At 52.0% G+C, this 13076-nt stretch overlaps 1 protein-coding gene across 1 annotated transcript; it reads right to left on the bottom strand.

The window, feature by feature from the left end:
• Nucleotides 1-1421: 1421 nt before the first annotated feature.
• SPARC (secreted protein acidic and cysteine rich) lies at nucleotides 1422-12318 on the bottom strand. Its single transcript, XM_009561363.2, has 10 exons — nucleotides 12169-12318; nucleotides 5261-5330; nucleotides 5014-5064; nucleotides 4769-4853; nucleotides 4230-4351; nucleotides 3868-3988; nucleotides 3563-3696; nucleotides 3244-3392; nucleotides 2394-2542; nucleotides 1422-2194 (listed from the first exon to the last, which is right to left on the bottom strand). Exons 2-10 carry the CDS (start codon nucleotides 5315-5317, stop codon nucleotides 2166-2168), a joined length of 897 nt encoding a protein of 298 aa, XP_009559658.1. The 5' UTR covers nucleotides 5318-5330; nucleotides 12169-12318; the 3' UTR covers nucleotides 1422-2165.
• Between the last annotated feature and the right edge of the window lie 758 nt (nucleotides 12319-13076).

Genomic DNA, 13076 nt, shown 5'->3' with positions numbered 1-13076 from the left:
TGGAAAGCAGGTTTGCACATGGCAGCTGATCTCCTCTAGTCCCTGCCTATCTTCTTATCCTATCCCCTGTCCAAATGCTCTCTTGCCAGCTCTCCTGGCCCAGAGGTGATTCAGCAGCCAGCTGGATCTTGTAGGCAGTGGAGCCCCTCGCTGTGCCAGGCCTGCCGAATTGCAGTGGCAGCCCCGAAAGTGGGGAGGCATTTGCTGTGTTTCCATTGAGAAACCCCCCTCTGGCTGAGGGCTCAGGGGAGCAGCGTGGCTGGGTGGAACGGGTCCTGTGGTTCAAGGCAAGGGTGAAAACCTTCATCTGACCCCTCTGGGCATCAGCTTTCCCACTGGGTTCCAAGAGCTTGGCAAAGCACCCGCAAAGCGAGCAGCCCGGATGAAACCTGCCCAGGGCTCTGCAGCCAGGGGTGACGCTGGTGCAGGATCTGACCCTGCAGCTCCTACAGCACATCCAACAAGAGGCTGTTTACAGGGGGAGTTCACAGCTTAACCAGAGTTCTTGCAACATGGATATTTTTAGCCCATCCGAGTGGTGGTGTTTATTTTTCTGTTGTGCCTTTTCACCTTTCCCAGGGATTTTGTTGCTCGTGAAAGCAAGGGCCTTAGAGCCATGTGAGTGTCTTTGCTGGCTGCTGCATTGACCCTCTCTGCCTCCATCGCTCTGGCTCTGTCTGCCCATGCATTGCTCATCCAATAGTCCACGTGCAGTGAGGTGAAGGTGACTGGCAGAAGCACCTTAGCTTACCTTGGACCAGATTCTTCCCTTGGGGCTGGGATGCCTGTGTTACAACTTGAATGCACGTATGAGGCTGGCAATGTATGTGCCATCGCCCCCATTGGGATGGGGCAAAACAGAGGAACATTGCAAGCTTGTTTATTGTCAGTGTTTCAAATCAGTATCTTTTATTACAGAGACTCATCAGGTTGCTCACACTGTGGCAGGAATTTAATAATATGAGGCACAGGGAACATTCAGAGGTAAAAAGAATTCTCAGCCTGCGAGACTTAACCATCCTTTTGCTCCTGTCAGGACCCTCTCTATAAAGCAAAATCCAAATGCTGTCTCCCTTCCCTCCCACTCATCCCTTAAAACCCAACCAGGAAAAAAAGCATTACAGTCTTTCCCTTAAGCGTGTGGCAAGCACGCCTCTTTCTGGGCAAAAACGTCCCTTCCAAGCCTAACACAGCTTCCCTGGGAGAGCAGGGCTGGAATTTAAGCACAACCAAGGCAGAGGTGGGAAGTGCTCAAGGGCACAGTGATCTGGGGGGAGCCAAGAGCTTTATCTCAGCTACAGCAGAATCACAACAAGGTCAGCCACGCGCACTCTGGGGGAACAGGCTGCCGCACCCAGTCTCCCTTTGCAGCACAGAAAACACAACAGCAATACAATGAGTAATGGTAAAGCACGTAGCACTTTCAAACCTTTATTTTTCAAGGGGATTTTACAGGATGGGATGCATTTAGTTTTATTTATTTTAAATTCTGTGTGTTTTCTTATTTGTTTGTTTGGTTAGCCCTTTTTTTTTTGTGCCAAATGATTGTTAAATTCAAGCCCTGGGAATTAAAAAAAAAAAAAAAAAGAATGAAATCCTGCCACTCTGCCTTTCTTATCCCCCTCCATCTCCACTACCATGAGCTGGGTGACTACAATGTCACCCACAGCTGCTCTGCTCGAAAAGTCCAATCCTCCTACATCCTCTGGCTCTGCTTTCCCTTGCTGGCGGTCTGTGACGGGGGCAGTGAATCAGCTGAGAGGACTTTGTGACTATGCTGATGTGTCCAAGAACGTGCTGTTAGTAAGAAGTTAAGAGAAGTTGATCGGAGAGCGAATACCAAGATAGAGTGAATATTTAGGACAGGAACAGGGGAGTGGATATTTAGGACAGGAACAGGGTCAGTCAATGGCACAGACACATTGAGAGAGAGAAAGGGTTGGTAAGAGCGTGAGAAAACAGCCGAGTGAGTAATCTAGTGGTAATAGATTAGGCTATGAACGAGGACTGTTATTTCTCTTAGCACCGTTACTACATATGTTTAGATCTATATTAGCACCTTGTTCCCAGGGAAAAACAAAACAAAACAAAAGCGGTTTAAAAACCAAAGGAAGTGGGAAGGTTAAAACAAAACAAAGTTGGCAGCAGAGAAGGAAGCTGGAGGTTTAGATCACAAGATCCTTGTCTATGTCCTCTGTGGAAGGAAAAGAGAGACAAGGTTAGGAGGCAGATGCTGCTAGGGTCCCGCTGCTCCTCCAATCTCCCCTCCCCACTCTCTCCCACTTTTCCCTCCCCAGAACTGACCATAACGCATTGCTTCATCCCAAGTCGGGGCTTTGAGGGTGCTTTTCAGTGTCCCCTCCAACCCAATTCCTTCCCTACTCATTACTTACGCTCCTTGATGCCGAAGCAGCTGGCCCACTCCTCCAGAGCGATGTACTTGTCGTTGTCCAAGTCACAAGCCTCGAAGAAGCGGGTGGTGCAGTGCTCCATGGGGATGAGAGGGGCACGGAGTGGGGCCAACTCAGTGTGGGACAGGTACCTGTTGAGGTGACCGCATGCTCAGTGTGCCATCCACCACCACCAGCTGTCTTCCCGTGGGAGGGGAGATGCTCTGCCAGGCGTGGGAGCCAGCACAGGGCAAGATGCTGGCCTCAGCAATCTGTCTGGTTTGACTGCTGTCCCAGTGCCCTCCCGGTATCCACCACTGAATGTCATGTAGGTCAAAGACTGGTATCTGCTTTTGCAACTGGCTGTGCTAGTCATAAAATAGCCAGCAGCTGGGGGTCCTCACCAAATGCCCCCACCACACGGCTTTGTGTGTTTGTGACAGCTCTCGTGCCCATCCAGCTCACAGCTAAGCCAGCAGCTGCTGTTTCAGCTGTTGAAGTTATCCCAATGCCTTTGGACTAAGATATTTTAGGGAACTATCACACCACAGTAAATCTGAGAAGACAGAAACTCCACACCCAAGAGAGATAGGAGCAGTTGGGGCTGGTAGGGATGTCCCTCTTTCTGCTGTTTGCAGAAGGCAAAACTGCCTTTCCTCTAGCTTAGTTTATCCCAGCCCCTGCCAGATGTGTGCTGGATTTGCCCCTTCATAAGACTTTGCCTGTGCCTCTGCCACCAGCCACCCACTTGTGTCACACATCCAGCCTTGACATCTTCTGCCACCAAATTTCCCTGGTCCTCATGCGGGCAGGTCCTGGCAAGGGCCCCTGTCCTGCTCTTGCTGACACTCACCCATCGATGGGGTGCTGGTCCAGCTGCCCGAACTGCCAATGCACGGGGAAGATGTACATGTTGTAGTTCTTCTCAAAGTCACGGGCCAGCAGCTCCACAGTGTGGTCACCAGCCTCCAGGCGCTTCTCATTCTCATGGATCTTCTTCACCTGTTTGTAGGGGAGGCCAGGGAGACCTTGTCAGCTAGGGAATGGGGTGCGAGGGAAGACCTGGGAGGGGCTTTATAGGGAGTGTCCACAGGTCATTGGGCATGGGCTCCCCATGTATGTTAGGCTCTGTTGGTAAGGTGAGCTCCCAGGCATCTTCCCCAACTCCTCACCTTGAGTTTCTGCTTCTCAGTCAGCAGGTTGTTGTCCTCATCACGCTCATACAGGGTGATCAGCACATTCTTGAGCCAGTCCCGCATGCGCAGGGGGAACTCTGTCAGCTCTGTGTCCAGGCAGGCAGGGATGACTGGAAACCATACACAGTAGTCAGCTCAGCAACTGGACATACTGCCACAGGCACGCAGCTCCAGTACCCTCCCGCCTCAGCCCTGCATCTGCCTGGACCTTTGCTCTCCCTCAGCCCATAGGCTGTGCTCAGGTTAGGTGTCCCCTTGTCTAAAGAAATAGCTCCACTTACATTTGCAAGGTCCAATGTAGTCCAGGTGCAGCTTGTGCCCCTTCTTGGTTCCTTCCAAGGTGCACTTGGTGGCAAAGAAATGGCAGGAGGAATCGTAGGTCTTGTTGTCAGTGCCACAGACCTGCACAGGATGGACAAATGCTCCATCAGGGACTGCAAAGCCCAGCCTTGCTGGGGATTCAGCAGGGAGAGCCTCCAAATGAGATGTTTAACTTGTTTCCTGGGGTGAGCAACAGCTCCTTGTTCACCACTGGCCGAGGCCAGATGGGGACCTGCCACCCTGACTCTGATTGTCTCCTGCACCATTTCTGTCGGATGAGGTCCTTTCCTGCTCTGGTCCATCAAACAGCTTCTGTCCTCACCTTCTCGAAGACACCAGCAGTGGCTGGGCAGCTGGAAGGGTCCTGGCACACACACATGGGTGAGTTGTTGTCATCCACCTCGCACACCTTGCCGTGCTTGCAGTGGTGGTTCTGGCAGGGATCTGAGAGAGGGCAGGGAGCAAAGTCAGAGCCTGCCTCATCCTCACCTCTCATAAGCTGCCTGGGGCATCTCAGCACAGAGGGAAGATAGAGACTTCACCAGGGACAGCCCCGAGCATCATTCCCCACACTGGGAAGCTGTGAGGGTTTCCAGAAACCCTTGTTACCTCCCACGCCTCCTTTCTGTAACCATACAATACAATGGCTTTTCCTTTGTTGAAAGGTTACAGAGAATCCCGTGCTGTAAAGAGGTTATGCGTCTCTTTCTTTTGCTTTTAAGTGCACATATAGACAGGCATCATCCTTGTGCTCCAGCCCTTCCCAAAGAAGTCCCTCACTGTCTGAGGTGGCTAAAGATCCCCCACCCAGGAAAGGGACGATGTGTCTGCCTGCTGCAGGGCAGGGGGAGAGTGACTTACTCTCTGCGACAATCTCTTCTACATCTTCAGTGGGTTCCTCAAACTCTCCCACCTCTACCTGGACAGGGTTAGCACCCACAGGCTCCTGCAAAAGAGGTCAGTGTTTCTGGTAGAGGCTCAAGAAGAGCTCAGCCCCATTTCTGGGGGGCAGAGCAGACCCTACATTCCCCCTGCTCCTCCATGCTTCGGAGAAGCTCTTCTCAGGCTGGGTGCTGCAAGGGGTGATGAGGGGCAGAGTCACCTACCTCTGTTGTGGGGTCTTCAATGACCTCCGTCTCATCGGGGAGAGCCTCCTGCTGCAGAGGAAAAGGACCATCATCTGGAGTCTGTGGGGTGGATAGTCCCAAGGGGCACAGGGCCACTCACAGGTTTCCTCTCCACCCACTACCCCCCACACTTCGGGAGTTTCTTTGTTATAAAAGAAACTCTCCATCAGATACATCAGATCGACAACCCCGACAGCAGAGAGGCTCCATTGTCTCCTGTACTTACCGGAGCTGCCAGGGCTTTGCCTGCCAGGCAGAGAAGGAAAAAAATCCAGGCCCTCATCCTTCAGCAAACCCTGAATAAAGGAGAGAAAAAGGAGGGATGAGGAAGGAGTCTGCCATGTGCCACTCAGCTCCGAGCTGAGCTCATGACTGGCAGTCAAATGCTTAGAAAAGGGTGTTTTCTTTGTTTCCTGCTTTGTCTGTTCAATGTTACAGCCCCATGTGCTGGCTTTTCTAGCCAAAACATTAAGCCAAATCAAGTTTCCAAGACAAATTCTTTTGATTTTGCAAAACGGGATGGTGGGGGTTTAGATTTCTGTTGCTTTCCTGGATGACTTTAGAAAAATTGCAGTCAAAATGGCAGCTCCCCTTTCCTTCACAGGAGTTTTTTTGGACCAAAATCCCCCTATATTTCACGTTAAAAGCCCCTGATATGAGTCCCAGATACAAGCAGTGAAACACTCTGCCATTTTGGTTGTCAGTCAGAGGAAAAATGAAGGCGGAGGTAGGAGAGAGAGAGAGAGAGAGAGAGAGAGAGAGATGGTGAGACAGGGCACTTGAGAATTAAATCCTATAGAAGACCTCTTCTCACATGGACACAGACATCTCTAGAGGTATCAGGGACCAGTTCCCCATGCCCAGCAGTTCCAAATGTTGGGATCTCTGCTGTAGTTTTATCTTTTCCTGCTTAGACCTGAAGGTCCAAAAACTGTGTTTGAGGGATCCAGGACACCTTGTTGTTGTGTCCTGCCAGGAGATGAGCCCTAGGAGGATGAGCCCTTTGCACCCTTCTGACTTGGGCCATTGCAGGGACTCTGTAGGATGAGTGAACTGGGCAGCCCAGTTAACACCAGCCACGATGCGAGCCAGAAGGAAAGTGCAGCTGGTGAGATCGCCCTGTCCTTGTACCCCCTGGTTCCTGTTTGGCAGGATTGAGCCCCTCTGTGTAAGGGCAGAGAGGAGCTCAGCTGGCTGTTTAATATGCTGGTAGCATCCCACTCCTGACAGCAAGGGCTGCACGCTCCCTTCCGCCTGCCGGTAGAGTGAAACACCCCTTGTTTGTCTTCTGCTAGTGAGAGGACTTGTGCCTCTGCCAAGGCTTCCGCTGCCTCCCTTCCGCTCACCCTGTTCTGCTCCACCTGCATGGCTGAGACATCGCATCCCACCGGCTCCCTGAGACTGGGCAGGTGGATGGCTTCACTGGGACAAAAAGAGTTGGACAAGGTGTTGTCTTCTCTCCCAGCGAGCATGGATGGATATCTAATTTGCCTGAGCATCCTTTCACTTCCTCCCCATGCACATTAGCTCTCTGGGTATAAAACTGTGCCAACACCGTGCTGCCAGGTCACCAGCAAGGCTGGGCTATGATTCTTAATTTAGCAAGGTTTGGCCATGCAGAGACTGAAATCCTCCTTCCAGTCTGAGCCTCGCTCAGGCCTGGCTGGGTGCCCGTGCAAAATAGGTGTTGGGGTGCTGAGGGTTAGCTTTGCAGGGACATTGAAGGGCTGGGAGCACGAGGTGGTGGGGATGGACACTGTGGTGGGACAGAGGACCTGTGGGGAGAGAGGCTGCAGCTGTGGTGGAGTAAGTCCAGTCGCTCTGGCAAGGCTGCAGCTGAGCAGCTCCCTCCTCTCCCACTCAGTACTCACTGTCCCTTCCCCTTGCCTTTATTTGCTCTGGAAGCTGCCAAGAGCTCTCCCTGCATTTGCCAGGAGACATCACTGGTCCTTTGCTTCTGGACGGGTGGTTTGTGAGGGAAGGTGGAAAAGTACTGTTGAATCTGGCCATCTCCTGCTTTGCTGCTATCCCCTGGCTTGTAAAGGCTCCTCCTGGGCTTCAATCAAGGGGCTTATTTGCTTTGGATGATGCTCTAAGGTTCAGTGATGCCTGGTGGGCAGAAACATAGCAGTGCCCAGCCTGGAAGAGAGGGCAGTACATGTACACGTGGCAGAGGGCATTAAGAAGATCCCAACCCCAAACCAAGGTCCTCTCAGATCATTTCCCCAAACCCATAAATCCCTGAATTTCAAAGTCTGGGCATGGAGTAAGCTGGGGTCAGGGAATTACACGCTTGCTAGGAGCCAGCAGACAGTCCGAGCTGCCAGTGTTGTGTTTGGCAGAAGAAAGAACATGAAAGAGTCTGAGCAAACAAGCTCTGCAGAGGCGTCTTGCACTGGAGATGGGAAAACAAGTTTACTTGAAAAACAACATCCTCCTGGAGACAGAGCACAGTGGACATTGCAGTGTCCGTGAGCCCTTGGCTGTTTTGCAAAGTCATGGTCTTTCCTGAATTCCTGGTGGCCAAGTCTTGAAATAGTGGGTCAGGAGCCCTGCATGTGGAGATGCTCCAGCAGAAGAGCCTGCCCCATGGTGTTGGTCTCCATCCTTGTGAACTTACCAAGTTCCTGCTATCTGAAAGCATGCTTTTTGGAGCTGGCAGCTGGGCCATACCATGAGCTCAGCATCCATCCCCCAGCTGGAGGGGCTCAGGGGGATCCCTGTGAGTGGCCCTGTGCTGGGAATGCCTGGCACTGGTCTGTAGCAGCCCCACAGGTGGCAGAGGGCAGCACGAGGGGCAGAGCAATGGGGTGCAGCAGGTGGTCATTTTGGGCAGAAGAAAACAGGACTAGGAAAGAGATTTTAGCAAGCAGGGATTTAGGCCCTTCTGTCTCCTAAAGGAATCTACCTAAACCAGCACATCATGGGCACAGAATGAGCTGCTGAATATAAAAACAGGAGAAGCCTCCATGATCACCACCCCCTCCTCAGGCCTGTCCTCCTGATTGCTGATGGTGGAGAAGGGCTGGCACCCACGGGCTGCAGGACTTGTGTCCTGAACTGACTTTCTAATGCTTGACTGCAATTGCATCCTAAGTGGGGACTTCAGTTCCTGTGTAAACAGTCTTATGGCTGGCTCCCATTAACCCTTCTCAGTGGTTCACCTTTCTAGCATGGCCCAGGCTGTCCCTCAGCGCTGGCTGCTTGTTGCATTTTGCGACAAGAGAGCCATAGAACAGAATCACAGAATCACAGAATCACACAAGGTTGGAAAGGACCCATTGGATCATCGAGTCCAACCGTTCCTAACACTCCCTAAACCATGTCCCTAAGTACTTCATCCACCCGTTCCTTAAACACCTCCAGGGAAGGCGACTCGACCACCTCCCTGGGCAGCCTGTTCCAGTACCCAATGACTCTTACTGTGAAGAATTTTTTTCTGATATCCAACCTGAACCTCCCCTGACGGAGCTTCAGGCCATTCCCTCTAGTCCTGTCCCCTGTCACTTGGGAGAAGAGCCCAGCTCCCTCCTCTCCACAACCTCCTTTCAGGTAGTTGTAGAGAGTAATAAGGTCTCCCCTCAGCCTCCTCTTCTCAAGGCTAAACAACCCCAGCTCTCTCAGCCGCTCCTCATAAGACTTGTTCTCCAGCCCCCTCACCAGCTTTGTTGCTCTTCTCTGGACACGCTCCAGAGCCTCAACATCCTTCTTGTGGTGAGGGGCCCAGAACTGAACACAGTATTCGAGGTGCGGTCTCACCAGTGCCGAGTACAGAGGGAGAATAACCTCCCTGGACCTGCTGGTGACCCCATTTCTGATACAAGCCAAGATGCCATTGGCCTTCTTGGCCACCTGGGCACACTGCTGGCTCATGTTCAGTCGGCTGTCAACCTCTGAGACTGACCCTCAGCACCTCCATAAATTCAAAGCAGGCTACTCTGGCAAACTCTTTCACCCTCCCTGCAATACGGTAGCACCTCATAAGTTTCTCCTGCCAGGCAAAACACCCTGCACTAATGCATCCATGAGAGTCTCTGTCACTGGGTTCTGTTGGTCCCTCTTGTCTCCTCCTGCTCAGCCTGGGGGCTTTCGTGGGCTGGAGCATGACAAGGACATGGCGAGTGCAGCTTCTGGAGAAGGCTCCATGGATGGTGGAGCGTGGCCCATGTGGCTCTGGCCATGGCCAGGGTTACATAAGCCCTTCAGGGCTGCCACGTTAGCGTGGGGAGGAGTCTCTGCCTGGCCAGTTTGACAGCTCCTCCCTAGGGCCATTGGGATGACCCCAGCTTCCACCCACTAACCTCGGCCAAAGACCCAGCTGCCACCTCCCATCACCAGCAGTGAGAGCAGGAGTGGGTAATGGATGGGCAAACCCCCCTCTGTGTCTCAGCTCCCCAGCTGCACTCCAGCCTGGCCACGCAAGAACAGCAAGGTCTGCTGCACCCACCATTTGCTCGTTACTTTTCCAAGTCTCCACAGGGTCTGACACATCCCAGCACCTCAGACTGAATGTAAAAGGCAGGACCAGCCCAGAAAAAGCTTCTGCCTACACACCCCTCCACGGGCCATAGTTTTCAAGGCACAAATGAGTGACCAAGTGTGGCCACCACAGACACACAATACGAGGGCAGTGGCCCCATCGTCTGGCCCTGACTTTGCTATGCAAGCAAGACCCTCTGAGCATTACCCAGCCAGCCATTCCCATGCTAACATTAGTTTTGAAGCTAGAGTTGTTTGCATGAGTCCACACAAAGCTCCCTGCCGAACAGATCCTTGCATGTCCGGGCTGTGCTGCTGGGGTGCTGGCTCGCCCAGATGTGCTGCAGCTGCACTGGGTCCCCAGGGAGTAGGGAAGGAGCAGAGGGCTGGGGAGAAGCTGGCCTGGCTCTTGCTACCTGCACAGTCCCCTCGCATGCAGTATGCAGGCTCACAAAGCCAAGAGAGGTTTAGATAGAAGTGAAATCCCCTTTAGCTCATGCACACACTTACACACTCCCAGGAAAACACAGGAAAGATCTTCCTGCCACATCTGTCCATGCAGAGTCACTAAAGACATGGCTACACCAACAACACTGTAATAACTCTTTCACCTTATAGGGAGTTGAGCAGCTGTGATTGCACTAATTAATACTCCAGATCTTACAGAGCTCGTTGATGGCAAGAGCCCATGTGCCACCCCAGTTGCGTGCAGCCTTGATGCTGTCATAGTTTGTCTAGGTTCCAAATTGCTTCCATGCTGGGAAACAGTTAAATAAATACCAAGAATCATAAAATCATGGAATAGTTAGGGTTGGAAGGGACCTTAAAGATTATCTAGTTCCAACCCTCCTGCCATGGGCAGGAGGACATCCCACTAAAGCAGGCTGCCCAAGGCCCCAAAGAATAAGTGCCACCTGCATGGATGAGACCTGGGTTGCAAGCAGCGGTTCACAAATGAGCCCTTGGCAGCCCTCAGTTGGAAGGGCAGGAGATACAGTATTTTTCTGTCCCGCCTGAGGTTTTCCTTTTGTTGTTTTGGACGTGGGACAGTGCCAAAGCAGCCCGGATACTTCTGTACCAGGTGCAAGCGGTCCCCAGCGGTCCCTCTGGCTCCCGGGGGATGCAGTAAGCTGATCTCACACAGCCCCACAGAGGGAGGGAAGAAACTGTCCGCTAAATATTCAGCAAAAATGCAAACCATCTTCAAAGCATTCCCTGGACCCTCCCCTGCCACAGCCGCTCCAGCGATAACAGCCCTGACATCCCTCCGAACAGAGGACCCAGAAAAGGTTTCCATGGGAGCCGACATTCCTCTGGGGCTGAGTCATGGAAGAGCAGAGAGCTGTGGAAGGAGGGGCTTGAAAAAGTTTGAAAAGTTTATTTCTCGTCTTTCCCCCCCGACACCGCCCGTATCCCAGCTCCTGCCTATGTGGCAGACAATAGCTTGGCTTTAACTGCTGCGCAGAACGCGACAGCCTTTTATTTCCACTTAAAACTCGCTTGATCAGCCCTAACAAACCGCTGTGATTTAGTTTGTGTCCTTCTGGAAGGCTGCTGAGTTTTTGGGCTGTTCCAAGTCGGTAGCAACTGAGTGCTGGAAGCACCAGTGACCTTCCTGGTGGCCCCCATTTCACTCTAACTTGAAACAGTTGCCTTTAGGTTTGGGTGGGAGTTCAGCCCCCATCCTCTTAGGTTTCTTCTTCTTGGCTGGATGCACCAGAGTGGAGCTTTCCCAGAGGAGGGACACAAAGAGGAGAGTTAGACTGCCGCGCACGTCACCGGGACGGGAAGGACAGCGGCTGCCTTTAAAGGAAACAAGTCCTCAGCTCTTCTGTATGGACCTAAAATTGTGCCTGACTGAGCCCAAGTTCTTAAAACATTAAAAAAAAAAAAAGGCAAAAAGAAAAAAGCTTTGTTCCCTCTGTCCTGCAACCTCCATCTCTCTAACAGTTGATCAGATGGAGTTAAGCAAACCAGGGCAGCAGGACTTGAAATAGTTTCAAAGCCTGCCTGGAACAAAAAGCCAAGTGTCTTTCTTTGGTGTTTTTGGGTTTTTTTTGGTTGTTTGTTTTTTGTTTTTTTTTTAGGAGAAATAAGAGCAGCTGAACTGGAAAAAAAAAAAAATGCAGAGATGAAGTCAACAGCTCTTTTGTTCTTCCTCTACATACTCTGGTGAGTAAAACATCACCTGCATCAACGCACCTCAGGCTGGGTGTCATCGGGACTGGTTGGTAAGGAGACCTGATTCGCTCTGCAGGTTGGTTGGATGCGCCCATACTTTGGTGTCATGAATCTCGCTAAGGAAATATCCCACGACTGAAAACCCAGAAGGGGAAAAAAAGGAGGCAGAGAGGAAAAATCACGGCAGGTTAAAGCATTAAAGCTGAGGGTCTGGCAGAGAAATACAATAACAGACTCGGTTTAGGAGTGGAGATGCTGCGATGTGAAGAAAGAAAAGTCAAGAAGGGTCTCTAAACGTTGGGGTGGGAAGGAGGATGCCGTGTGATCCCAAGGGATGCATTGCTGGGCACCGGCTGCACCCCACGGGCCAGGAGAGCAGCTCCAGGGCCAGGGAGCCCACGAGGGGGGCTGTTGGAGCTGCCACGCCGGGAGAAGAAGCACAGCAAAAGCAAACACGAAGGTCTCGGGCCATACCTCGTAGTCCTGGCAGCAGGGCTGAGGAAACTCCAGGCGCTTGGACGGGCTGGAGGAATCTGCAGGTTTTAGAAGGAGGCAGGAGGAAGCCAAAGGGTGGGCTGGGTTTCCAGCTGCCTCTCCTCCTCCTCGTTATCTTTCCAAATCGGTCTCTTCCTCTCCCTCTCTCCCCAGTGGGCAGTCCCACCCGCCCGAAAGACTGGCTGAGGCACAGCCTGGGTCCAAAGGATAGACCAGAGAAATCAAGCAAGGCTGGAGATCCAGAGGGCTTCTTGCAGCGACAGTTCAGCCCCCATCACAACCTTCCCAGCAGAGTCATGCTCACAGCAGCTGCCTGCACTGCTGCAACAAGTTTGTCAGTTCTCTGGCTCTCACGGACTAACAGCGTGGGGGGAGCAGGGAGGAATACCCTCTCTCTGCTTGGTTTCTGCACCTCCTGGCACCTTGGCCTACTGTAATTAGAATGTTAAATGCTGTCATTTCACAAAGGGGTAGTTCAGTCCCTAAGCTGCTGTTTCCCAGCCTCAAGGGAATGCAGAGGAAGGTAGGAGCATCCTCAATCCTCCATCCTCTCTCCTAACACTGCTACCATCTGGGACTGTCTTATGGGGAGGGAGAACATGATCCAGAGAATGTAGAGAGTTATGAGACGTCTGAAGTATATTTCAAGTAGGTAGAGAAGTGCTGGGGTGGGAGATGTGAGATTGGTCTCTCTGCTGTGATTATCGTTCAGCAGATCTGGACTGATCGAGCAAAATCCACAGCTGAAATTGTTGACAAATTGAATCTGATGGTCTCTTCAGACATCACTAAGTATTTTGATCTTGCAAATCATAACTCAGCTGGAATAGCTGCCCAGTCAAAGGCAGCCAGACAGCAAAGTTGTTTGGAGTTGAGTTGTCCCGTCT

Source organism: Cuculus canorus, chromosome 14 (assembly GCF_017976375.1).
Source record: "Cuculus canorus isolate bCucCan1 chromosome 14, bCucCan1.pri, whole genome shotgun sequence".
Classification (NCBI taxonomy): domain Eukaryota; kingdom Metazoa; phylum Chordata; class Aves; order Cuculiformes; family Cuculidae; genus Cuculus; species Cuculus canorus.
Note: the sequence above shows the minus strand (reverse complement) of the source record. Positions and strands in the feature narration are given on the sequence as shown.

Bases quoted from the DNA above. Each gene is read 5' to 3' on its own strand.
- SPARC (XM_009561363.2), bottom strand. From the start codon at position 5,317: ATGAGGGCCTGGATTTTTTTCCTTCTCTGCCTGGCAGGCAAAGCCCTG. The intron at 5,065-5,260 runs GTAAGTACAGGA...TTTCCTCTGCAG, and splicing joins GCAAAGCCCTGGCAGCTCCG to CAGGAGGCTCTCCCCGATGA. The intron at 3,989-4,229 runs GTGAGGACAGAA...CATCCTGTGCAG, and splicing joins CTGCTGGTGTCTTCGAGAAG to GTCTGTGGCACTGACAACAA.